The following is a 26,557-nucleotide window of genomic DNA, read 5'->3' on the forward strand; positions in this document are numbered from 1 at the left end:
GGCAGTCCTCTATTGTATGTGTGTTGGGGGCCTCATATCAGCTGGTATATGCTGCCTGTCTGGTGGTCCAGTGTTTGAGATATCTCTGGGGTCCAGATTAATTGAGACTGTTGGTCCTCCTACAGGGTCCCCCTCCGCTTCATTCAGCCTTCCCTGATTCAACAGCAGGGGTCAGCTGCTTGTGTCCATTGGTTGAGTGCAAATATCTGCATCTGACTCAGCTGCTTGTTGGGTCTTCTGGAGGCCTGTCATGCTAGGCATGACACGTCATGTCCCTTTTTGTGAGTACTTCATAGCCTCAGTAATAGTGTCAGGCCTTGGGACTTCCCTTGCGCTGGATCCCACTTTGAGCCTGTCGCTGGACCTTCTTTTCCTCAGGCTCTTCTCTCCATTTCCATCCCTGTAATTCCTTCAGTCAGGAACAATTATGGGTCAGAGTTATGACTGTGGAATGACTTCCTCTTTCTCATTTGAAGTCCTGTCTTCCGGCTGGAGGAAGGCTCATAAGTTCCTTCTCCCTACTGTCAGGCATTTCATCGAAGGTCCCTCCCTTTTAGTACTGTGAGTCTCTCACCTTCTAGGTCTCTGGTGCATTCTGGAGGGTACCTCCAACCTCCTATCTTCCGAGGTTGCCTGTATAGATTGGCTTTTTGTAATTTTTTTTTGCTATTGTTCTAAGTATTATTTTGAAATTACAATGTAGTTTGATAGGAGGATTACATTGTTTTATGACACAGTAGGGAACAGGAATATACCTAAAAAGAACCTGCATTTCAAAGTAGGTAGAAGAGAGGAATTGTTTGTTTTGAGCTGTAGTCGCAGTCTGTTCCTCAGTTTTCCTTGACCTCTAGATGCCCACACTGCCACCTCACTCACATGGAAGTGCAGTCTGGCTGGGGATCTGTCATGTTTCACCAGAAAGAAATGACTAATGACTGAGAGAATGCCATATGCCAGTTACTTGATCTAGTCATTCAAGGTTCACATCTTGACACATCGCATCTTACCCATACATTTGTGTGGCAAAAATATCATAAAGAATGAAAGTATAGCTTAATGGACTAAGGTTTAGTGTAAGACTGAGACTGCAGCCCCTGCAGAAGGCACAGGGCAAAGTCTCCGGTAGGTCGACAGTAGGTTTTTAAGGTAAGAATCTTAAAGAATAGACAGTAAAAACAAAATAGACAACTGGAATTTCTCCAAACAGAAATAACTCAGACCCCAATTGAATTCATTGTACTGTGTTAACTGGTCAAAGGCTCAACAAAGTGTAAAATAACAATAAGGTGGTTGTTATCATTTATATCATTCAATGTCATTCATCCACAAAGAGAATGAAGTCCTGCTGAACCTTACCAACGTCATGTTAAGTAGAAAGTAAGGCAAGGAGCGGAGAGTTGGAGATGTATTAATAGGCCATTTTGGTTAGGGTTCCTAGAGCTGTGGGGAGACACCATGATCACAGCAACTCTTATAAAAGAAAAAAGTTAATTGGGGCTGGCTTACATTTTCAGAGTTTTAGAACATTATCATCATGGTGGGAAGCATGGCAGAGTACAGGCAAATGTGGTGCTGAGAGTACTACTTCCTGATCAGCAGGCATCCAAAGGGACTGTGTGCCACACGTGGTGTAACCTGAGCATAAGAGACTTAAAAGCGTACCCTGCAGTGACACGTTTCCTCCAACAAGGCCACATCTCTTTCAACAAGGCCATACTTGCCAGTGTCAGTTCTTATGGACCAAGCATTCAAACAGGAGACTATGGCAGCCAATCCTAGTCCAACACCACATAGGTCAAAACACCCAAAGCTGCAGCTAGGCAGGCATTGCTTTCTTAACTTTTCTACATTTTTTGTTTACATTCCAAATGATTTACCCTTTCCAGCTTTCCCCCTCCCCATAAGTCCCATAAGCCCTCTTCTCTCTGCCTGTTCCCCAATCAACCCCCTCCTACTTCCCTGTCCTGGTTTTCCCCTACATTGCTGCATCAAGCCTTTCCAGGACCAGGGCCCTTTCCTTCCTTCTTCTTGGGCACCATTTGATATGCTAATTGTGTCTTGGGTATTCAGAGCTTCTGGGGTAATATCAGTGACTGCATTCCATGTGTGTTATTTGGTGATTGGGTTACCTCACTTAGGATGATATTTTCCAGTTCCAACCATTTGCCTACAAATTTCATGAATTCATTGGTTTTAATTGCTGAGTAGTACTCCATTGTGTAAATATACCACATTTTCTGTATCCATTCCTCCATTGAGAGACATCTGGGTTCTTTCCAGCTTCTGGCTGTTATAAATAAGGCTGCTATGATCATAGTGGAGCATGTGTCCTTATTGCATGCCAGGGAATCCTCTGGGTATATGCCCAGGAGTGGTATAGCAGGGTCCTCCGTAAGTGTCATGCCCAGTTTTCTGAGGAACCGCCAGACTGGTTTCCAGAGTCGTTGTACCAGCTTGCGATCCCACCAGCAGTGGAGGAGTGTTTCTCTTTCTTCACATCCTCGCCAACACCTGCTATTTCCTGAGTTTTTAATCTTAGCCATTCTAGGCAGGCATTTTTATATTCTCTTTGAAGTGTTTTCAAGTCTCCCCACTTTTAAAACAAGATCTTGGTGTTTAGCACTAGCTAAATTGGAACTTGCTATGTATATCAGCTTGGCCTTGATCTTGAGACCATGCTTTTGTTTTTCCCTCCTGAGTACTGGGAGTGGGTCAGTGAGGGTTTGTGGGTTTGTGAGGCCTTTTTCCCATTTTGAAGTAGTTTGCTTCTTGTTGAGTTCTGGCGATTCTCTTTACATTCTGAACATTACTCATTTAACAGATAAAGGAATTGAAGATATCTTCTCTAATTCTTTCCTATCACATTTTTTTTGATTAATTTTCCATGACTTTTTTTGTGAAATCGTAATAGCATCATTTCCCCTGCTCCATTTTCTTTCTCTAGCCTTTTCCCATAGTATCCCTCCTTTCTCTCAAATTTATGGATCTCTTTTTCTTTAATTGTTACATACATATACACATACCTTTATATATCCTAAATATGTAAATACAACCAGCTCTGCTAGCCAGGTTCTGCTTCTGCTCTCAGGGTATTCAGGCACTGGTCTGGAAGGAAACAGCCAGCAAGCTGGGGAGAAAAATGTTTTCTCCCAGATGGTTTTCAGTGAAATGGCTCTCCTTTATTGGCAGTAACAAGGGCTATTTAAACCTTGGGGAGGGAGTAGCGCTTTTCAGTGTGAGTGTACATTACTGGCTGGCGCTGAGGTGCTGGGAATGCTTCATTTGCATGAAGAGGAGTTTCAGGTATTGCTGGACATGTCCTCATAGGAGAGAGGTAGTTAAACTTGCAATGTGGCTGCCAGGCCATATGACTACCTCAAGAGTGGTGGAAGTTGGGGTCATAGAGATGCACCAGGGCATGCAGACCCACAGCAGAGGAGACTCTCAGTGCTAACTCCTGTCTGGGTTTGGACAGGTCTCAACCTCACTTTGACTCCAGAACAATTCTCCCAGTTGCACAGCTTTATGGCCCCGTACCTCTCTGCTTGTATAGACCTGCATTTTAATGACTCCAGGAATGACTATCTGTTTTGTTTCTGACCTTTTCCTAATATCAATAGGTATATTTTATATGTTTAATTTTTTAAGTGCCACTTGTCTTTAGGTAGCCTCTGGAGGCCAGAAGAGGCCATTGGATTCCCTGGATTTGGAGTTATAGATGGTTTTGAGATGCCTGACATAGGTTTTAGTATCCTCCTAATTTGGTCCTCTAGAAGAGGAACAAATATTCTTAATGACTCAGCTTAACCACTTAACCCTCTAGCCCCACAATTACTGTTTTAATGACTATTTCTCTTACAAGAATCTTGACTTTCACCAGAGAAATGCTTAAACTTCCCTTCGCTACTATAGCTCCTGGCTGAGTTTGAAATAGAGCACTTTTTGTAAATGCTTACAGAGTGAGCAAATGCATGGACGACATGAGGAAAAGTCAGGTCTGTCCATGGTAGACCACACGCAAGCTAGCAAGCATGCTTCAGAACACCGCCAACTTGCTTTCTTTTTATAAAATAGATTTTTATTCTTTGAGAATTTCATAATGCGTACAATATATTTTTATCACCTCCTCCCATCACTTTCTTCTCCTCCCTCCTCCCAGATGTAGCTCTGCCTCCTTTCACTTCTGCATCTTTCTGTTTTAAACCTGAGTCTGCAGCCAATATACTCGTTGGTGTAGGGCCATCCACTGGACTGTGGTGGGCCTTACGTTGATCCCCATCTTAAAGAAAATAGCTCTTTCTCCTTCAGAAGCTATCACCTGTCATAGCTCCTCAGGTAGGGTTGAGGGCTTGTGAGCTCCTTCTGCCCAATGCTGGGAATTTTGACGGGCTTGATCTTGTGTCAGCAACCATAGTTGCTGTGAGCTCATGAATACAGAAGCCTTGTCATGTCCAGAGGACACTATTTTGTTCCAATTCTCCCCAGATTTTGTGTCACCTTCATTTCTGGTCCTTGTGTGTGGAGGACTGGGTATGTGATATTACAGGCACTTAATTGCTGACCTTTGACCAGTTGCCTATTTCTGGGTTAACTATGACTCACTGCAGAAAGAAACATCTCTGGTGAGGCCTGAGGGCTGTATTATTCTGTAAGTACAGGGATACAAATTCAAGGGACAGAGAAACTTATTAGTGAGCCGTAGTAAAAATCAAGTCTTAGAAATAAATTGTCTGGAAGCTGATAGACTACTCCACCCTCCAGGTAGGGAAGTGTGGTTAAGTGGAGAGACCAGATAGGCTGACCTGAGTAAGACCCTGTCTGACAAAAAGAGGAGGAGGAGAAGGAGGAGGAGGAGGAGGAGGAGGAGGAGGAGGAGGAGGAGCAGGAGGAGGAGGAGGAGGAGGAGGAGGAGGAGCAGGAGGAGGAGGAGGAGGAGGAGCAGGAGGAGGAGGAGGAGAAGGAGGAGGAGGAGGAGGAGGAGGAGCAGGAGGAGGAGGAGGAGGAGGAGCAGGAGGAGGAGAAAACAAACAAAATCACAAGAACAATTGTGCCATAACTAGTTTATGGAATGTGTGATATCTGCTGAGGTACATAATTGCATGCTCAGCTATAGTGAAGTTGAATTGTGTCAAATGTTTGCCATTACTATTCAAAAGAAAAAAAAAAGTTGATCAGTGAAGCCAGTCTTTACACTTAAATGAACCAATAAGTTGCTGATGATTATGGCATTGTGGACAGAGATTGCTAAATATAAATGGGCATGGAACAATGAAGAGAAAGCTTTGGACCTAGAAGACTGTTTTCTTCCCCAAGCACACTCACTTCCCTCACCTATTTACTAATTGACTTGCATTTTTAAAGTTACTTTTTACTTAATCCGGTTAACTATCGCTCAGTGGGTTATGTTTTGAAGTTCTGTGAAAATATTAAGTAACTTTTATCCAGATCTTTCTGTCCTTCCCTACAATGCTACTATGTCTGTTTTTGCTTGTTTGTTTGTTTTGTTTTGTTTTGTTTTGCTGTTAGGAACAAAACCATTTTCAGGAATAGCAGAGAGCAATTTCAATCTTGTACATTGTGCTCTGGCTTGTCCTGAAGGCAGTTTGTAGGCTTCCTTGCCTGCTGAGTCGTAGGACTCCCTGGGCTCCATAGCTCCGTCTATCCTAATTGTGCTCCCTTTCTTCCAGCTTCCTTTACTTAGGTCCTTTCCTCATGACCCATCTTCATCTTGAGTAGTATTCATCAGTGACCCTAAGATCAATATCCCTTCAGTGTATTTTAGAACGATTTTCCTCTTTACTTAGAAATTTTTATTATTGGTATTCTCTTGTGACTTTGTAGTTTTTCCTTTCATGAAACATGAGTTCTGGCTGCTTGAGTGTCTTGTATGGCATACTATTTTGTTTTATAAAATTATAAATTTGAGGGGCTGGAGAGGTCCTAATTCAAATCCCAGCAACCGCATGGTGGCTCACAACCATCTGTAATGGACTCTGATGCCTTCTTCGTGTGTGTATGAAGACAGCTACAGTATAGTCTTATACATAAAATAAATCAAAATTTAAAAAAATTATGACTGTCATGTTAGGAAAAGTGCAGTTATTGCATCATTTACCATTACTGCCTTTTAGAAGCAATCATTTTTATCTGGTCCATTGGTATTTATTTGCAACTCTTAGACAGTTTTATACAATTTAATATAGTTTTTAAATAGTCTGTGTTTCTGTATCTGTATAATGTTTTAAAACAATGTTTATGTATATATGTATACATATATATATATGTACGCATGCATAAGTGTTTTTGCTTGCATATATGTCTATGTACCTTGTGTATACCGGTGCCCTCAGATGTCAGAGGAACTATATGATGCCCTAGAACTGGAGTTATAGATGGTTGTGAGCTACTATGTGAATGCTGGAAATTAATCCTAGGTCCTCTGAAACTGCTGAGCCATCTCTCCAGCTCCTTTATCTATATAATTTTTAATATTGGATTTTATTGTTTCTCTAATAGAACTTTTATGAAAACAGCATATTTTCACAAAAACCTAAAAATACTGGTTTTAAAAATTTATGTGTAGCTCCTGGGCATATACCCAGAGGATTCCCCACCATGTAATAAGGATACATGCTCTACTATGTTCATAGCAGCCCTATTTATAATTGCCAGATGCTGGAAAGAACCCAGGTATCCCTCAACAGAAGAGTGGATGCAAAAAATGTGGTATATCTACACAATGGAGTACTATTCAGCCATTAGAAACAATGAATTCATGAAATTCTTAGGCAAATGGATGGAGCTAGAGAACATCATACTAAGTGAGGTAACCCAGACTCAAAAGGTGAATCATGGTATGCACTCACTAATAAGTGGTTATTAACCTAGAAAACTGGAATACCCAAAACATAATCCATACATCAAATGAGATACAAGAAGAAAGCAGGAGTGGTCCCTGGTTCTGGAAAGACTCAGTGAAACAGTATTTGGCAAAACCAGAACGGGGAACTGGGAAGGGGTGGGAGGGAGGACAGGGGAAGAGAAGGGGGCTTACGGGACTTTCGGGGAGTGGGGGGGGCTAGAAAAGGGGAAATCATTTGAAATGTAAATAAATTATATCGAATAAAAAAATAACAATAAAAAAAAAGAATTACTGCTACACACACACAAAAAAATTTATGTGTAGGGTATATGTATACATGTGTGCAGATGCCCAAGAAGGATGAAGGCATTGGATCCCTCTGAGCTGGAATTATAGGTGGTTGTATGCTGCCTGATGTGGGTGCTAGAAATCAAACTTGGCCCCTTAGGAAGAAACAGTACATGCTATAACTGCTGTACCATTTTTACAGCCCTACATCACATTTTTGTTCTTAACATTGTATGTAATTGGAGTGCAATGAATTCCATATAAAACCAGGTGTCAACAATTCTGTTATCTGGTGTCTTCCTGTCTCTGGCTGTTCTGGCTCTCAGAAGCATGGGCTCTCCTTGGCATGTCCCCTGACCTGTCTTCAGAGGCATCAGTACCATGCTTCTCTGCCAGTGGGTTTGACTTCATGCCTCCTTCTCTTTCTTTATATTTCCCTTTTGTCTCTAAATATTTGTCATATCACAGTAACTTTACTTGAATAATCTAAGGTCATATCCCTATTGCAGATCTGCCCTTCCCTCCTTCCCTCCTTTCCTCCCTCCCTTCTTCCCTCCCTCCCTCTCTCTTTCTCTCCCTCCCTCCCTCCCTCTCTGTCCCTCTCTCCCTCCCTCCCTCCCTCTCTCCCTCTCTTCCTCCATCCCTCCCCCTCTCTCTGTTTCCCTCCCTCCCTCCCTCTCTAGTAGTGAAATATTATTGTTCTCACTACTAAGGGTGTAATTTTTAGGACCAATACTATCTGTTCTTCCTTTCTTAGTAGGTCTGTATCCAGTGTACGCATATTAAGACCGTATAGTGTTACATTCTTTCTTGAAATTTTTCTTTTAAAACTTTAATAGTTAGAATTTGTGTGCCTAGTTTTGTTCTTGATTCATTATTATTTCCTGTACATACTTTCTAAAACAGAAATTCTAAATATATGCTTTAATTTTGTAATCATCCTTTTAGTGTTCCTTACTCATTCAATGTCTGTTTGGTCTCCAGTCAAATCAAAGATGCCTTGAAATTCCTTTTTTCCCGTTTTTCCTTTCTTGCACTCTGTTTCTCAGATAAGCTTTTCCTTTTTTAACCCACTCTGTGCTCTTGGTGTTTAACTTTCTACAGCTGGCATTCTAGCACAGGAAGTCATCTGCTTGCCTGAAGAAATCTTTGCTTTTTGATTTTACTTTTTGTCCTAGCTTCATTTCCGTTGCTGTGGTAAAACATCCTGAAAGGCCATTCCTTCCTCTAAAAGCAGCAACTTTAGAGTAGAAAGGTTTGCTTATGGATTACAGTTCCAGGTAATAGCTTTTTCAAGGCAGGAACTTGAAAGCATCATGCCTGCAGCTTGTCTGTGTTGCTTGTGTTCAGCTAGCTTTTTCTACTTAAGTAGCCTAGGCCCCCAGCTGGGTATGGAGCGACACAGAGTCCTGGATCTCCCTTACCCATCTCCAGATATGCCCACAAACCAGCCTGACCTAGATAATTGCTCATATGACTCTTCTCATGTGATTCTGCCTAATGCTAAGTTGACAGTTAAAATGTAACCAGAATGTAATTATATGTGACTGATTATTTGCCTGGGTATAGATTTTTAGATTGAGATTTGTTTTCTGTAGAATTTCAAAAGATTTCTTAGTTTCCTTCTTGCTCACTATCAGACATGTTGAGATGGTTGAGGTTGGTGTTTGTTGCCTTTGCATAGTGCTTCATTTTTTTGTTTTTGTTTTTGTTATGTATCTAGTGCTGTCTTTGTTTTGGTGTTAACTCAGAAGGTTTTGCAGAGCTTCTTTTGTAGCACGAACAGTAGCTGGGAATCAATGTCTGTATTTATTTTTATTTAAATGACTTACCTTATACTTTTCTATTTAAAGGACTTCTCTTTCTGTTCTACTTTTTTGGGTAAATATTCTTGAACTTTTTTCTTAGGCGATTTGGTTTTCCCCTACTGTTACTAGTATTGAGGGTTGAACCTCTGTCCCCATATATATCCCAAGCAGGAGCTATTTCAATGAACTATCTCTATAGAACTCTATTTTTACCTGTAACAGACACTATCTTCATTAGAACAGCTATGATCACTTGCAAAACATACCTTGTACAATTCTTATACTTTTAAATGAATTGGTTTAGACTGAAAGTCTATAAAGTGTGAGAGAAACAGTGGAGGGTGCTGGTTTTATGTCCCTTTTTAAAAATCTATGATAATATTTGGATTAAGGTAAATTATATACTAATTATTACATCTTGCAAAGCATAGCAGTGTTGAATACATGGAAGAGCTTGACATCCTGTGTATGTTTGTGTGTGTGTGTGTGTGTGTGTGTTTGTGTGTACATGTACACATATGTGCTTATTTGTGGGGTTCAGAAGAGGGTATTTCATACTGTAGTATTTCATTGTCCACTCTATTTCTTTAAAATAGGATTTCTCACTGAACCTGAAGGTAGGATTCGACCCAGAACGTTTCATAGGTCCTCCCTTCACCCAAACTTATAGTGTTAGCATGGACCTGCGGCCACAACTCAGTGTTTTATTTGGGTGTCTGATTCTCAAGCTCGTTAGCTGACTCTTTTACCCAGTTACCCATATCTCTAGCTTCATTCACCCCTTCTAATAAAGAAACACATAGTTTAAATTTTGCCTCTTTCTTCCTTATTCATTTTTCTAAATCTGTATTACTCCAGGCCTTTGTTTTCCTATGTGTAAAATGAGGACAGTAATAGTTTTCTTATTTTTTTGTGTGATAGTTTAATAAATTAAGCACAATTAAGTGTTCAATCAATGCCAGATACTATGATACCTATACTTCTGGCACTATAAATATGTAAATGTTGCTGTCATTTTATTTTCTTGGCTATTATTTAAGTGTTTACAGTCATGGCAATTGAAAATCTGAGAAATACACAACATTTGGATACCGCTTTATTAGCTTCCCACAGTCTTTACATCTATTACAGAGCTCAGTTCAGCTTCTATTCTCAGGATGACTAGTATAAGTTAAATACATACTAAAATGGGAAATTAACAATTAATTGACACATAAGTATATAATGACTGTCTGAGAGTTTCTGCTGCTATAGTAAACACCATGACCAAGAGCAACTTGGTTTGCAAAGGGTTTGTTTTACACTTCTGGTAACAGCCCATCACTGAGGGAAGGAGGATAGGTATTCAGGCAGGGGCAGGAACCTGGAGCAGGAGCTGAAGCAGATGCTGTGGAGGAGCACTGCTCACTGCTCTCTTCTTAGGACTTGCTCAGCCTGCCTTCTTAGAGCAGTAAGGGTCACCAACCTCTGGGTGGCCCCACCTATGACGTCAAGACTTGCCTATAGGCCAGTCTTTTTAATTAATTAATTAATTAATTAATTAATTAACATTTGTTTGAGTCAGGGTTTCTCTGTGTAGCCCCGGAACTCACTCTGTAGACCAGGGTGGCCTCGAACTCAGAAATCCACCTGTCTCTACCTCCCAAGTGCTGGGATTACAGGTGTGTGCCACCACTGCCCAGCTAATTTATTTTTTTTTACACTCCATATTATATCCCCCCCTCACCGTCCACCCTCCATCTGTTCCACATCCCATACCTCCTCCCCAACCCCTGTGTCCCGGGGGTCCAGATTAATTGAGACTCTGGTAAGCCAATCTTAAAAGGAGGCAGATTAGCAGTGAAGATTTTTTATTTTTAGTTGAATTTTTTGTGTCATGTTGACAGAAACCAACTAGGACAATGAGTAGGGTAAAGATTAGAAATATGAAGGACGATACTTTGTATTTTACTAAAATTTGAGGCAAGGAACCGAAGGGAAATGGTGTGCCTGGATATTTAGACTCAAAATGAGCGGCAGGACAGAATTATTCTGGAACAGATATGGCATTGTTTGACTCTTAGGTTCTTGTATTTATTACCTTTTGTGCATGGCTAACGCCCCTAATTCATGACATTCTAATCCATACAATGAGGACACAATACAAGTTCTCAGTAAATGTTAACTGATCACAGATCCTTATGTGAAATTTAGTTTTCACCTTCAATCTATGAATAAAAAAATGAGGTTAGCAATATCTGTGTAATCATCGTTTGTAGAGACTGATCCTTTGGTGTGGAGAAGAGCTAGTAAGTCTGGAGTGCATGTCAGTCATGGGAGACGGCTTCACTCTTCCTCTTCTCCCCTCCCTTTCCTCATCAGAATTATACTCTGTAAATGTCTTTGTTTGTAGAATCCCTTCATGGCCTAAATCAGGGTTGACCATTAAAATTAAAGTTTCTCAGCTCGTTTATATGAGTAAGTATCATGCACTAGAGATATTAATGTCTATTTTATGGTTGTTTGACAAAATCCCTTTGCTTTTTTTTTTTTTTGCTTATGAGAGATTGTATTGTAATTTATGAACTTTTTTGGGTTATTTTATTTCTCTTTCCTCACTTAGGTAGTTTTCCTTGTAAATGTCTTTGCCAAAATAAGTTAAACTTGTTTAATAATTTAAAATTTATTGTGTATTCCAAAACTAAATATGATTTTTTAACTTCCTCTTGAGTTTTATGTGATGATTTCTGCATTTAGTTTCATTTCTTGAATCCTATTAATCAAGATCTGTTCATATAGTTATGAGAGTTCAGCTGTTTATTTTAAAATTGTATCCTTTTATCTTTTAAATACTGAATTCTGCAACTTAACACAAATACTGTAAGAACATCTGAGGTAGATAATTAAAGTATAATTAACTTTAAATACCTTGGTGAAGGAGTATAAAAATTATTTAAATTCAATCAGCTAGTACATTTGCAGTTTTCTTTTATTAGGTGTGAAATCTAAGAATCCCCTGCCAACTCTTGAGGGCTCAATCCAGAATGTTGAACTGAAGTACTGCAGCACATCATTGGTCAAATGTGCCTCTGGGACCTTGGGATCAATAAAAATTTGTGCCAAAGCCCCAGGTATGTGCAGCTGGACCGTGTAAAACTTTATTGCCTGTGTAGGAGAGTCGGCCTTGCGGTTTACAAGGGGCATTGCTGAAACAAGAATTTACTCATTGTTCCTACGAATCAGAGCTTTTCATTGTTTTATTTATACTCAATACTTTTAATAGTGCAGGGATGATACTTATTGACTTTAACCAATTAATTTCCAGTTAAGTTGAAGAACTTTGCACAGTTTTAACAGTTATTAGGAAAAATTAGAAGAATATTTATTCCTCCAGTTTTGACAGAAATGTGAATTATGTATGATAATTAACTTTATTGAAGTGTTAGCACAGTAGATCTAAACACAAGAATTGGATGTTACAAAAATTAGGTTTTAATTGTATTTCTGTTTTGCAATGTTTTGTTTCATAATTTTCTTCCTATGCTGTATGCAATTCTTTTATTAAACCTAAATTCCATCCTATCATAGCACATACTTTGCTGAAGTCTATCTCTGTCATTTCATGTTATTAACATGATCTGAATTCATTAGCAAAATATCAAAATTAATTTTAAAAGTTAAAATAGATTATTAACTAGATTTTCAGGCTAAGTGGCAGCTATTATTGATCCATTGTTTTAGTGACATGTGTTCAGATCAACCATTCCCAAACTTCTGCATTGTACATGTGAAATATTATTTTAAAATTTTTCTTCTTCTTTTTAAATTTTTTCAATCCATATTTCTATTCAGGTGACAGTGGAAAAGAGAAGTTGATTCCTTTGCTTCAGGGTCCTTCTGACACTAGAGACCTTCACAGCACCAAGTGGCTTAATGAAAGTAGAAAGCCTGAATCTCTCCTAGCTCCGGATTTGATAGCCTTTACCATCCAAGTCCCCCAGTACATGGACTACTGCCACCACGCTGGTGAGTGAAGTCCTATCAGGCTTCTTTCAATTTGTATTTTTCTTTTTCTTTTTCTTTTTTTTCAATTTGTATTTTTCATTTTAGTATGAAATTTTAAGTTATTTCTTTGGGAATGTATTGTTGGGATCTTCTTTATAGTTATTCTTTTCTAAGACTCTGTTCATTTCATTTCACTATTGATAAATTATGTATTTATAAATTGTGATTTTATTTTAAGAAATATTCAAACTCCACATGTAGCATGCAACCGCTGAATTGTGTGCATGTGTGTGTATACAGGTGTGTATGTGTGTATATGTTTGTGTGTGTATGTGTATAGGTGTGTGTGTACGTATGTGTATGTGTGTGCATGTGTGTATGTATGTGTGTGTGTGTGTGTATGTATGTATGTATATGAGTCTAGATTTTCTAATGCTACAGCACTTTGGCTGTGACCCAGAGTTTCTCACATTAAAACTTCATATTTAACCCACTAATAACTTATTTAAAAGTGATTTTGATTGTCTAATCAGCAAAACTAATAAATGAAAATGACTCAGAAGTCATGATTTCTTAAGGTTCTGTTATTTATTTTTTGCATTACCATGTATCCAGTTCTATAGTAGCAGAAGCTCAACTGTCATATTGAAAGGCAGTGTCATGAGGATGGCTATAGAGATGAGCAGAAGGAAGCTGTGTCAACTGGAGACCAGTGCCAGCCATGTAGACTCAGGGTCTTCAGTCGGTGAGGCTAAAAATGAGGGTTCCTTAAAAGACTTCTTATAGGGGTTTCAATTAAGAGGAGATCTCTGTTAATGTCATTCAATAAATACTGTAACTTAGAGGTAGCACATGCTAATACAGTAAGTACAAAAATTAGAAAAGATTTATAATTACCCAGATAATAAGTATGTGCAGGCAGATACTAAGGAAGCAAACAGGTGCACAGATTGAAGATTGTAATAGAGATGTGAAATCAATGGTTACAGTCTATGTACAGCTGAGACATTAGTCACAGTTCAATGTGGAAATGAATAGTTTGAAAGGCTAGTTTTCAAATGCCTTACCATGATGTTATCAAAGAAAACATTCTTCCAAAAGAAGGAATTATGTACAAGTCAGAATGCCCCTGGCACACAACCAGACACCCAGACCCATGGAATAGATATAAGACCCAATGATGGTTTCACACAGCTAAAACAGTCTGAAGGTTGCTAAAGACATCCAAAACATACTTTAGAAAGAATGGTAGCTCCTTTAACAAATGGTGCTGGTAAAAACTGAATACACATATGCAGAAAACCAAAAGTGGATTCCTGTTTTCTCATTCTGTTGTTTAATTCAACTCCAAATGCATGAGAGATCTAAGTCTTGAAACTTTGAAACCGTTTGGGGTAAGAAGAGAGGACACATTGGCTCCCTACTACTCAGAGCATCCCAGCAATAACAGGAGCAGTTGAGCCACTGAAAAATATGATCACATGAAGTTAAACAGCTTCTGACAGGACCTACTCCATAGGACTCTGAGTATCCCAGAAATAACAAGCAATTGGTAAATATGATCACATGAAATGAGGAAGTTTTTGTACGTAAAAAGTGTAAGTCAGCAGAGTGATGAATGTTGTACAGATGCGAAAATCATCCCTAGGTATCACAGGAAAGGGTGGACAGTGTTGACATGTAAAATATATAAAGAATGAAAGCAAAATGCCAAAACAATATAATCTAGTTAATAAGTAGGCAAATGAATTGGATACTTTTAAAGTGCTGAAGTATATAGGCTAAAAAGCACACAAAAACATATTCAGAATCCTTAGCCTTCATGAGAATCCAGGTCCAAACTATATTGGAATCCCTCTTATCCTAAACACAATTAAAGTTTTCTTTTTTATGATAGCTAATATAAGTGCTATATAAATATAGTATTGAGAAAATAATGATAAATATATTTACATATGCTTTCTCAGAATTTTCATCAGACAAAACAAGAACAAAAGTCCCCATGCATGCAGGGAAAGGAATGATAATGCAGTCCTGTTAATAGTGTGCAGTTGTCTAGTCACTGTGAAAACAGAACTGCTTCACAGTTCCACTGTACCGTTTCTTGATTCCATTTCCACGAGTCCCTTCGGCTCACTGTAGACACACTGGTGCCCATGCTTATTTTCCCATCAGTAAAAAAGCCTGCAGGGGGAAAGTGGCAAGTATGTACACACACACACACACACACACACACACACACACACACACACACACACATCTGCAAAATTTTCAGTAATAAGGATAAAATTATGTCATTTTCAGAAAAATGTTTAGAAATGGTAGTTATCATGTTAAATACAAGCATTTTTGTTGAGTATGGCTATCGATACAGAACTTGGTGATAGTGTGTGCTCTGTAGGAATTTGAAACAGCCATGAACAACTCTCAGTTTATACTCCAAATATTTGGGTGCTGCATTTCAGTCTCTAAGCCAGGCCCTCTCCTGTTGGTCTCCTGGCCACTTTTCTTTCTCTGTGTTCTCACTGTAATTATGCTTTTGCATATTTTTTTTCCTGTTGATGATTTTTATTACCGGTTGTAGTTTTTTTTTCATATTCACTTAGTCCCAGTTCAGTCTCAAATTCTCTTTCCAGTTTCTGCATCTTTAGGGAAGCTTTCTCTGAATGTTCCCCACCCCCTTTCTCCTACCCAGTTTGAATAGGTCTGTTACTGTTTGTCATAGCTGCATGTATTTTTCTTTCTTAGCTTTTGTAACAGTGTATACTTACTTAATCTATCACCACCTGAGAGTGATTTCCAGAGTTAGTCTCTGCTTGGTTGTCACATTTCCTTCAAGTCCTCACATTGCCCGACATGTGACGAGTGCTTGAGATGATTTAATGCATGATGAATAAATTGGCACTCATGACAAATGGTCTAAGGTATGACTGTGTCTGTCAGGCAGATAGTGTGTTCTGAATACGGCTAGCTTTCTCACCTGTTTTCTCTCCACATTTCTGTCTTTTATCAGGTAACTACACTGCTAGAACTTATCGGTCGTCATCTTCCTTTGATAGTTTAATTACCACTAGATGACTTCTTCACTATATTGTATCTTGCATTGTTCTGGTCTTTACAGAGATGTTGTCAAGTTGCAGTGTGCCTCATAAAATGTACCCTCTCCTTGTTCCCTGCATGTCTTCTGCGATCTTGCCTTTTCCATTGAAACCTTGGTCTTTCTTGGCTCTGTTAACAGGCTAGTATCTATAGGCCTAGGCCTGCAGTTTGTTGTTTATAGATCTTGAGAGGAGAAGTACTGATTGATTTTTTTCAATGATATCTATATAGTTATATCTATATAGCATAATGATATCTATATAGCATTGGATGATAACATAGTGTTTCCTTTAGGAATCAAAAGGCTTACTGCCTGTCTTAAAGCAATCAGTCCCTCCATTCAGGTTCATATAGTGTGTGTGTTATTTTGCCATGCACACACATCATTTGTACATATACACTTTGAAATATTTTTCAGTAATAAGGAAGAACAAAATTATACCATTTTTAGAAAATGTTTTGAAGTGATGCTCATCATGTTAAATGTAAGCAGATGAATATTGTACGCCTTCCCTCATATTTAGGGAAAATAAGAGCTATGAAGTTAAATTGGTGATTATTAGGGAAGCGAGGAAGAGAGATAAGATAGAAAGAGCAACAGAGAACTTTAATGTATAGGTACACACACACACACACACACACACACACACGGAGTTGCAATAAAATGAAGCACTCTGACAGTTAATAAATTACAATTAAGTAAAGTAGTGTACTTCTTCATATTTAAAGAAGGAAGTTTTAGTTTCATAATAGTCGTATATTAAGCAGACTGTTATCAAAACATAAACTAATCTACTGCCTATGGATAAACAATTTTTCCAAGTATTTTAAGGCATAGCCTCTTACCTGTCCTTTTCTCACACAACAAAAATAGCCACTTTTGGAACATAGATCTAACATACTTTATTTATTAAAGTAGAAAGTGGTTAGTTGACATTTGGCTTTCTCTACCCTGTACAGAGAGGTAGGCTTGCTGATTCAATAAATTATCTTTTTGTTAATGTATGTTTAATTTTGTTTTAAAATATGTATTATATCATAAGTATCTTTGAATAATTACCCTTGCTGTAGTTTTGGTTAGAATTTGTATTTGAATTCTGGAATGGGTAGGGTATTGTGTTCAACAGATCATCTGGGGTCTGTGCTGCTGTCTGGTGAAGCATATCATTGTTTGAATCTACCATATACTTTGGTGTTAAATTTTTTTGTCTTCTAAATTTTTTCTTTTGAACAGTATTAGAAGAGTTTAATGAACTAAGCATATTTAAATAATATCACAGTCTTTTTGTAACAATATTTATATTATTTCTCATCATTTAAAACCATTCTAAGGGTCATAGAATTTCCTCACAAATTTCAAAACACTCTGAAAACCAGTTGGCATTAGATGAATTATCTGTGGTGCTTATGGCACTTACCAGGTAGCACTGTATAGTTTCTCCTGTTAAGAAAATTCCCATCATCTAGATTAGATTCTTGGTGATAATTTTATGTATTTGTATGTAAATGTTAATATAATTATTTTAAAATCATTCACCTTACACCAGTCAGAATGGCTAAGATTAAAAACTCAGGAGACAGCAGGTGTTGGCGAGGATGTGGAGAAAGAGGAACACTCCTCCACTGCTGGTAGGGTTGCAAATTGGTACAACCACTCTGGAAATCAGTCTGGCGGTTCCTCAGAAAACTGGGCATGACACTTAAGGAAGATCCTGCTATACCACTCCTGGGCATATACCCAGAGGATTCCCCAGCATGTAATAAGGACACATGCTCTACTATGTTCTTAGCAACCCTATTTATAATAGCCAGAAGCTGGAAAGAACCCAGATATCCCTCAACAGAAGAATGGATGCAAAAAATGTGGTATATCTACACAATGGAGTACTATTCAGCCATTAGAAACAATGAATTCATGAAATTCTTAGGCAAATGGATGGAGCTGGAGAACATCATACTAAGTGAGGTAACCCAGTCTCAAAAGCTCAGTCATGGAATGCACTCACTAATAAGTGGATATTAGCCTGGAAAACTGGAATACCCAAAACATAATACACACACAAACAAGAAGAATGGAGGAGTGGCCCCTGGTTCTGGAAAAACTCAGTGTAGCAGTATAAGGCTAAACCAGACCAGGGAAGTGGGAAGGGGTGAGTGGGAGAACAGGGGGAGTAAAGGGGGCTTATGTGACTTTTGGGGAGTGGGGGACCAGAAAAGGGGAAATCATTTGAAATGTAAATAAAAAATATATCGAATAAAAAAAAAGAAATATTCTTTTGAGGATGATGTAGTCCTTAAATGTGATGTTGTTTTTAATTATTATTGTTTCTTTATTCAGGGCATTTTAAAAACACAATTTCCACCCACCTTGGAAATGCCACCCACATTCATGGCTTAGCATATATTTTAGGGAACTCATAAATATCTTTATAGAGCTAGTTTCAGTGTGAGCTTGATTAATCTTTTGAACAAGAAGCTGGATTTGAATTGAATGTGTATATCTGTACTGCAGTATCACTGATGCTATAGCCAAATCAAGTCAAGTTGTCTGAAATGAAAGGCAAACAGTTTATAAAACAGGCTTTCCAGACTGAATTTTCAGCCTCTTGTTGCTGGGATCCATCTGGCGTAGACCTTTGCAGGTCCTGTGCATGCTGCCTCAGTCAATGACTTTTTAGGTGTGTCAGTCCTGGTGTCCTGTCTCCTTAGTGTCTCTCGTCCCCATTTGCTCCAGCATTCTCTCTGCCTCCTCTTCCCTGACTGCCTGGAGCCCTGAGCGGAGGGGTTTCTTGGAGATGTGCCATTTTCTAAGGTCAACTTATTCTCTGCACACTGACAAGTTGTGGGTCTCTGTGTCTGTGCCCATCTGCTGCATGAGGATGCACTGATCTCTGAGTCCAGCAGAGCGTTGTCAGGAGTCCTTTGCTTGCTATATCCCTTTAGCAGAGCAGTAGGCTAGGCCCTATGATGAGCAGTAGGTGGCAACAGAAAACCAACTCAGTGCTGCTTGGAGGTTCATGGTCTCCAAGTGCTTTGAGCATTTTTGTTTTCCGTGTTTACCCTTACAGGTCATTTCCTTATAATAATTTCCAGTTCTGGTTTTATGTGTACTCTCTATGGTAAATGTGTTCTTTTTCAGGGTCTATATGTGTTTCGTGTGGTTTTTTTTTTGGCTCTTTTGTTTGTTTTAATTTTATTATGAGTTATTGTTATTTTAATTGCCCATTTGTAACCTAATGAGAGAAAGAATGTCTGTGGATTTGATGATGAAGACATGGTAGGATCTGGGAGGAGTTGGGGAGGGGATGCCATAATCAGAATAGAGGAAAAAAATCCATCTTCACTTAAAAAACAAAGAATCTCGTTTAGTCTTTCTGGCAGTTAGTTCCTCACAGCATCGCTTCATGTTTGAAGTTGTAGCAGCGTCCTTTGCACCTCTCTGATTGCGCTCTGCATTTCCCAGCGGTTTACAGGAAGGACCATAACATGCCAGGTCAAGTTATTAGAAGTAGACAGGCATCTTTCTGTGTCTTTTTATATATAGAACATTTTGTCACAGTAATTTATTTATAGATAATATTTTAAAATGTTTTATATTTTTCTTTTTTTAAATGCCATGATTTGCCCCTGCATTGCATCTTTTCTCATACAGATGACTCTTGCACAAAGACAGTCTCCCATAATTCATATATCTATGAAATATTATGAATATCCATGGGGGAGGTTTACACTGAACCCTGTAGAATTATCCTCAGTTACTTTGTTCACCATTCACAACACTTTCTTCAACTTCTACATAACTTTAATTATTGATGCAAGTTGAATTGCATCCTTCATTATCCTTCCTTCCTTCCTTCCTTCCTTCCTTCCTTCCTTCCTTCCTTCCTTCCTTCCTTCCTTCCTTCCTTCCTTCCTTCCACTATTCTGTGTGTCTAGCATTTTGACCACGCACATGGTGTAGTGTGTAGTCACCATCATTGGTGACTACAATGAAGGGTTACCATTGGTGGCTATGTGTGGGGAGTCTCACAAGGTGTGACTTTGTGTTAAGAGTGTGTCACCCAGAGGAAGCTCTGAGGTTTCAAATCCATGAGCCATGTCCAGTTCACTGTGTCTGCTGTCTGTTAGAGGTTGAAGATGTGAGGACCTGGCTTCTGTTTTCAGCCATTACATCTGCTGCTGTCTTCTTCCTTACCATGGCTATTGTCATTTCTCTGAAACTGTAGGCCCTAGGCAACTCTGTAAGGTATGGTGGTCCCGGCACTGATCGCAGCAGCAGCAGCAGCAGATAACCACTAGGTCTTAGTGTGCTGTCCAACCTTACCTGCAATGTGAGGTCCTTCCCCTCATCCTGACTGAGTGCCACCACACTGCACCAGTTTTTTTAATGTATAATACTCAAAGCAATAGTTTAATCCTAGAGTCAGAAAGAAAGAATTAGATACTTCTCAATGCCCTTCTATAGTGATGTAAAAATAAATGTTCTTTGCCAATTTAACATAATATTGCCAATTTAAGACATTCTTGTTCTTCTTCTGAATAATTAACCAGAATTAGGGTTTAAAATTTATCATATTTCCATTGAATGGAATTAATTTTATCTGTTAATTATCTAAAATCAGGATGGGGGAGTCTTGTTACTGTTAATGGAAAGTCAAAATTACAGTTGAGATCTCTGAAAATTCAGTTCAGTTGTGTCTGTACACCTGTTGATTAATACCAGAAAATGCATGTTATTCAAAGTTCTTTGGCTAGATAGGAATTTCTAAGGAGATCTAAAGTAGAGTTGGTGCTTTCATTAGGGAAATGTCTTGTTTCACAAAATTCTATTTAAAATGTAAAGTTGGGTGGATTGTCTTAAGTTATGTTTTTAGTAATTGTGACAGATAATTTGACTAGATATGCTTATATATTGGACCAGTTAAAGACAATTCACATTTGTGGTTTGAATATAAATATATACAAAGTATACCCATCTATCTTACTACATTTCCTCTGTCTTCCCTAGACCTTAGTATGTATTTTATCTGTAATTGTTGCCAGTTTCTCTCCTATTCCCATTGGGCTTCTGTTGCAGAAGTCTGTCCTCTTGATGACAGAGCTTGCCCAAATGATTTCATGCTCCTAGTGTTTTTTCTTTCATGGGAATTAAAGGTAAAATGTAACTCCAGCTGAACAGAGAGTCTATTTTTGTAATTTTGGAGTTTGGGCTCTGTTATTGGAACTAAATGAAGAGATGCAGGTGTTCTCCAGTCCAAAGCCTTTGGGAGTTTTGAGTGTAAATGTTTGAAAAGAAAATGCATGTGTTTCCAGAGTCAAACAGCAGCTGTGAGACAAGGATTTATGTTTTTTCTCAGAACCTTGGGATTTCAGAATGTTACATTTAATCACAAGCACAGAAGGGGGAGTGAACGTTAAAGATGTAATGCATAAAAAATAGTTTACTGATCACTTTACCATGCAAAGTAGTTGTGGTAATATATGAGCAATGTGACTTTTAAGCATGGTGTAAACAATTTCTAAAGGACTATGGTAGTTACAGGATATAGAGTTTTGGAAATGTTGATTTGTCATTTTTTAAATCACATTAATTAATGAAACATTCTATTTTCCATTTAGAAGAAAACACACACATGCACACGAGATTATATTTGTGGAAAAATATTTTTCATATATACTTTGATTATAGCTTTTTATGTTGAAACTTAAGTCGTAATAATCTTATAAAAACTAAGATATTCTATAATAACAAATTTGAAATTTGACAGATATTTATACTTAAATTGTTATTATATAAAGCACACACACATATGTATATATGTATATATTATATATTTAAAATGCTTTTTCAAATCATGAAGTTACTTTGCATTTTAGTTTCTAAAGGACTGCTTTTCAGTATTCATTTGTTTTCTTACATTTTCATCTTGCTTCCCTTTTTTGTCTTTCTGAGATGTGTCTTTTTACCCTGGAAGGCTTGGTACTAGAGGAAGCCCAGACTGTCCTCAGCTTGCAACACTCCACTGTTTTTTGCCTCTGATATGCATGCAGGGATTATAGGCGTGTGCACAGTGCCTTCACTCTTTTGTTTATTTTCTTTGTATAAGATTCATTATTTATTAGTTTATGTAATAAGTACTTTTTAAAAACATTTTTGCATATAAAAATTTAATAATCCCCACTGACTGTATCAAATTCTAGTATGTGAGGAGATGAACAGAGCATCATGGAAGAGGCGTGGTGAGTGAGAAGGACGGCAGGGCGGGGCTGGCATTCAGACGTTCTGGGCTCAGCTCCTGCTTTGTAACTTGTAGGACTTGGAACAGGATAACCTCTGAGTATTGGTTCTCATCTTCAAAAATTAATCCATTTTTCTCTGATTATTTTTTGTGAAGATTAGATTTAATACAATAAACTCAAGTATGTTAATTAAAATGTAATGCAAGCTTCAGTTATTTTTAAGTAAGAGATTGTATTAATTAAATACTTCAAGTTTTTCTTGATGCTATTTTTCTCCCAACTAGATCCCTTTTCATGTCCAGTTTTTCCTCTAGTTACTTTATAAACCTGGGAGTGTTTGCTTCTGAAACTGGGCAGAAAAATTTTTACCTAATTCCAGAATGTTCCTTCCACACTTAAGTGTCTTCTGAAGTCATGGTTTGGGAGTCAAGAGAAATTTCAATAATAACAGGAAATTACTTTGCTCCTTTGAAAGGTCCTGGATTCTGGAATGAAGCCAATGGAGAAACCCGGTGAGCCTTGTGAGCAGTCGAGTCTTCCCTCCTCGGGGCACAGGCTCAGAAGTTAGGCTTTTTTTTTTTTTTTTTTTACTGTATGCTTAATAAAAGTAAAGTGATATTAAGAGAAAAGAATAGCAGTTTCACAAGTAAGTAGCAAATTAATGTAAAAGAAATAGTCTGGAAACAGGCTACATGTGAACTAGGCTGTAAAGCAATTATAAAGTGTATAGATTTAATCATTTAAAGTCTCTTTAAGTGGATCAAAAGCTAGTATTATTACCCAAGTTTATATTTGAGAAAATGATGTAATTCTTAAAATTATGTCTTAGTTTTCTATATGCTGATCTGTGTGTTTAAGATCCAGTAATACTGACCTTGCAAATCTTCCAAGTTTTGAAATTGGTTGGTTAGTAACTTTCTGACAAGATATTCAGGGCTAGAAATTCCTGCGAATCTTTGCCTTTTCCCTTCTCCTAGGTGTTCTTGTGTCCATCTCAAAGGCAGCTAGCTGTTCTATATCTAATAATGATATGATTGGGAGTTCTAAATGAAGAGGCAAGCCACTGTTAGTATATAAGAAGGAAAAATACATTCTAGCCATTTGGGTGTAATCTTACTGTTCATAGGTCTTTGCCATTTTATTCCTAAATTGCCCATTGTGGGAAACATGTGGTCTGGCTCATAGGAAATAATTTAGAATAATGGTAAACCAATGATTCTTGCATAGATATGGATATAAGAGTGCTTAAGTTTCTACATAGCTTATTATTATTGAGGGAACTGGGAAGATAGTACAAGAAAAGTCAATAGGGAATTTTTAAAATCCACAAACAGTAATAACAAAATAAATTGGGAAATGTATAAATTGTTTTTACTTTTTCAGTAGTGTGGGAGGCTAATTATACTTCTGCCTGAAGGAGTTTGTTAGTATTTGCATACACATAATGGAGACTTATTTTAGATTGCTATCATTACTTACAGTATTAGATGCGCTCACACATGTGTGTGTGTGTGTGTGTGTGTGTGTGTGAGTATGTGTGTGTGAGAGAGGGAGAGAGAGAGAGAGAGAGAGAGAGAGAGAGAGAGAGAGAGAGAGAGAGAGAGAGAACGAGAACGAGAACTGGACTCAAAGGTGATGAAAAGTACAGAGGCCCAAAGAACCAGACTTGGGTAACCTGGAAGATATTCTAAGTAGTACAGAGCGCCATGCTGAAATACATCATGTATCCCTTATCCCCTTACTGGATTCCACATGGCTAGGCTAATTTTATCTTGGATAGTTTAAATATGGGCAAAACATTTTAGTAGTTTGGTAAAGGGAAGGTTCAGTGTATGAAGAGTAAGTTAAGGTGAAGTGATATTACCGGCAGAGGGCAGTGATGAAGTATGATGTTCTTCCTGGCTGAGAGAGCTGACCATTGTAGTTAAACTGGGTATAGACCTTTACTTGAGTTTGAATCTTGAAATCTTGCACACTAAGACCTCTTCACATAGTTATTTGGCTAGACAAAATTCAGGCTAAGGTTGATTTGTTTATTTGTTTGTTTATTTTTATAGTGATTGTAGTGTTTTAAGTTAAGTATTTGAGCCTTGAAGTAAATAATTATTTTAAATAATTAGAATGTTCTCTTGGGAAGATAGTTGGGGCAGCAGGTACTTGCATATCTAATGTGTGCACAGTCATTCTGTCGCACTCATAAGGAAGTAGCTCACCCGACACACACCTGAACGCTTGGCTTCCTTTCACAGGCCTTTGGTCATTATTACAGTTTTATTTTTGTAATTATTTCTCTTTTATATTTATTGTAAAAATTCAAAAGGAAATTCTTAAACTACTAAGAAGTCTTTTTTGAATATAAAAAGTTAGGAATTCTAAGTAGATTACATTTTTATTTTTCATTTGTGGAGTAGAAATCTGAAACCTCGTGGGAATAGTTGAATGAATGAAGTAATTCTACAAACTTTATTGTGAATAAATTGTGAAGTAACACAAATACAAGTATTTCATAGACAGAAATCCCAGAAAAAAACAAATAGAAAAAATGAGTTACTTGTAACATGTACAAACATAAGCTAGCAAAACGGATCTTAGGATAATAAAATATTCTGCTTGCAGTTGTCCCTCCACCTTCCCCTTTTGAGATATGGTCTCTCTTCATAGTCCTGATGGCCCCAGAACTCATTATGTGGGCCAGGTTGGCTTCAAATTTACAGAGTATATTTGTATAGGCATGTGAGTATAGGCATGCACCACCATGCCCAGCTCACATGTTTGATAAATCATAAAGCTGAGAAAGTTACAAGATTAATGCTTTATTATACTCTCTATAATTCTAGTTCTAAAAAAAAAATCCTGAGAGTGATCTGAGGTGTGTGTAAAGAATTGTAGTCAGGTTTGTAGAGATGGCGTAGCAGGTAAGAATATTTGCTGCTTTAGCAGATTGTCTGAGTTTGGTTTTCATTATTTAGATTATTCAGATTGTTCACAAAAGCTTGCATCTTCAGCTCCTGGGGATACAGCACCCCCTTCTGGCTTCCACTGGTTCCTGCATGCATGTCTGTATACACTCCCACTCCCAAAATTTTATTTAAAGGATAAGAATATTCATGGCAGCTATTTATGACAATCACAAGTATTTTTGCTGTCCAATAGTAAATTGTGAAATAATTCAGAATAAATCCTTAGATGTGCCTTGGTAAGATTTTGGAGCCTGTAAAATATTTGATGTCATTGGAAATACTCATATAGAAAGCATATTTTAAAAAGTAGTTAATAAAGTATGCACTGATAATTCCTAGACTATAGCTTAGTGGCTGGATACTTCCTGAGGATGGCCAAAATAATAGATAAAGTAACACAAAATAATATAAAACTACTTTATTATTTTCTTGTTGCTGTGACGGAATACCTGGCAAAAATGACTTAAGGAAGTAAGAGCTCATTATGAATCACAGTGGAGCCTTTTACATGACACCAGACGTATGTCTCCTGTGTGATAGAAGGGCAGACTCAGCCTCAAAGTGGGAGGCACAGTTCTATAGACCAGAGTCCTAAACTGCATAAGAAGGGAAAAGAGGAAGCTAATGGAGACTAGCATTGGCTTTTCTGCTTCTTGACTGCGTGTGCCCTGTTTAGTCAAGCATCTGTCAGTGTTTCCTCCCCCAACATGGATGCAGCAGGAAGCAAATGTGCAGTTACTGCAGCTCCTGGTCCGCTCATTGCTCAGCCCAGCAAACTGCAGATGCTCTGAGATGTACAGTGTTGGGAAGCCAGGATGTTCTTTCTATTGGTTAAGTGTGTAAATGCTTTTTTGACTTAAAATGCTTTCATTTTTAATGGGGTTGTTGGGATATAATATCATAAGTGGTGCATCTGCACATTTAACTCTTAATAGATTGGAGAGTATTGCCATTGTAGAACTAACATCTTTACTGAACAATGTGAGAAGAGTTTAAAGTTTGTAATACCTTTTTTCTTGTTTTTAAGAATAGCTCAAAAACAGTTGCAGAATATGATAATAAAAAGATACTTTTGTACAAGAACTTGAAGGTGGAGGCATTTCCAAGGCAACAAGGTTTTGTGATGACTGTTCTTTTGGTTATACCTTTATTTCCCACTAACCTTTCTTTTGGCTGAAACATACTTCATGATTATAAGCAGTGTTTGGAAGTAGGACATTTCCTTGAAGTGAGTAAGGGTTCAGAGGAAGAGAAAAGTTAAGAATTTAGAGAGGGATTATTACTGCATAATAATAACCTGACGCTTTCTGAAACAG

General features: G+C 37.9%; 1 protein-coding gene across 5 annotated transcripts in view; it reads left to right on the forward strand.

The window, feature by feature from the left end:
* Vps13b (vacuolar protein sorting 13 homolog B) overlaps positions 1 to 26,557 on the forward strand; it is a 564,131-nt gene that overhangs the window by 153,333 nt on the left and 384,241 nt on the right. For all 5 annotated transcript variants that reach the window (XM_052160919.1, XM_052160921.1, XM_052160920.1 and 2 more), the window contains exons 18-19: positions 11,934 to 12,068; positions 12,790 to 12,963. In XM_052160919.1, coding sequence (XP_052016879.1) covers positions 11,934 to 12,068; positions 12,790 to 12,963 — 309 coding nt within the window. The remainder of the gene's footprint in view (positions 1 to 11,933; positions 12,069 to 12,789; positions 12,964 to 26,557) is intronic.

The sequence above is a fragment of the Apodemus sylvaticus genome, chromosome 17 (assembly GCF_947179515.1).
Source record: "Apodemus sylvaticus chromosome 17, mApoSyl1.1, whole genome shotgun sequence".
NCBI classification, from domain to species: domain Eukaryota; kingdom Metazoa; phylum Chordata; class Mammalia; order Rodentia; family Muridae; genus Apodemus; species Apodemus sylvaticus.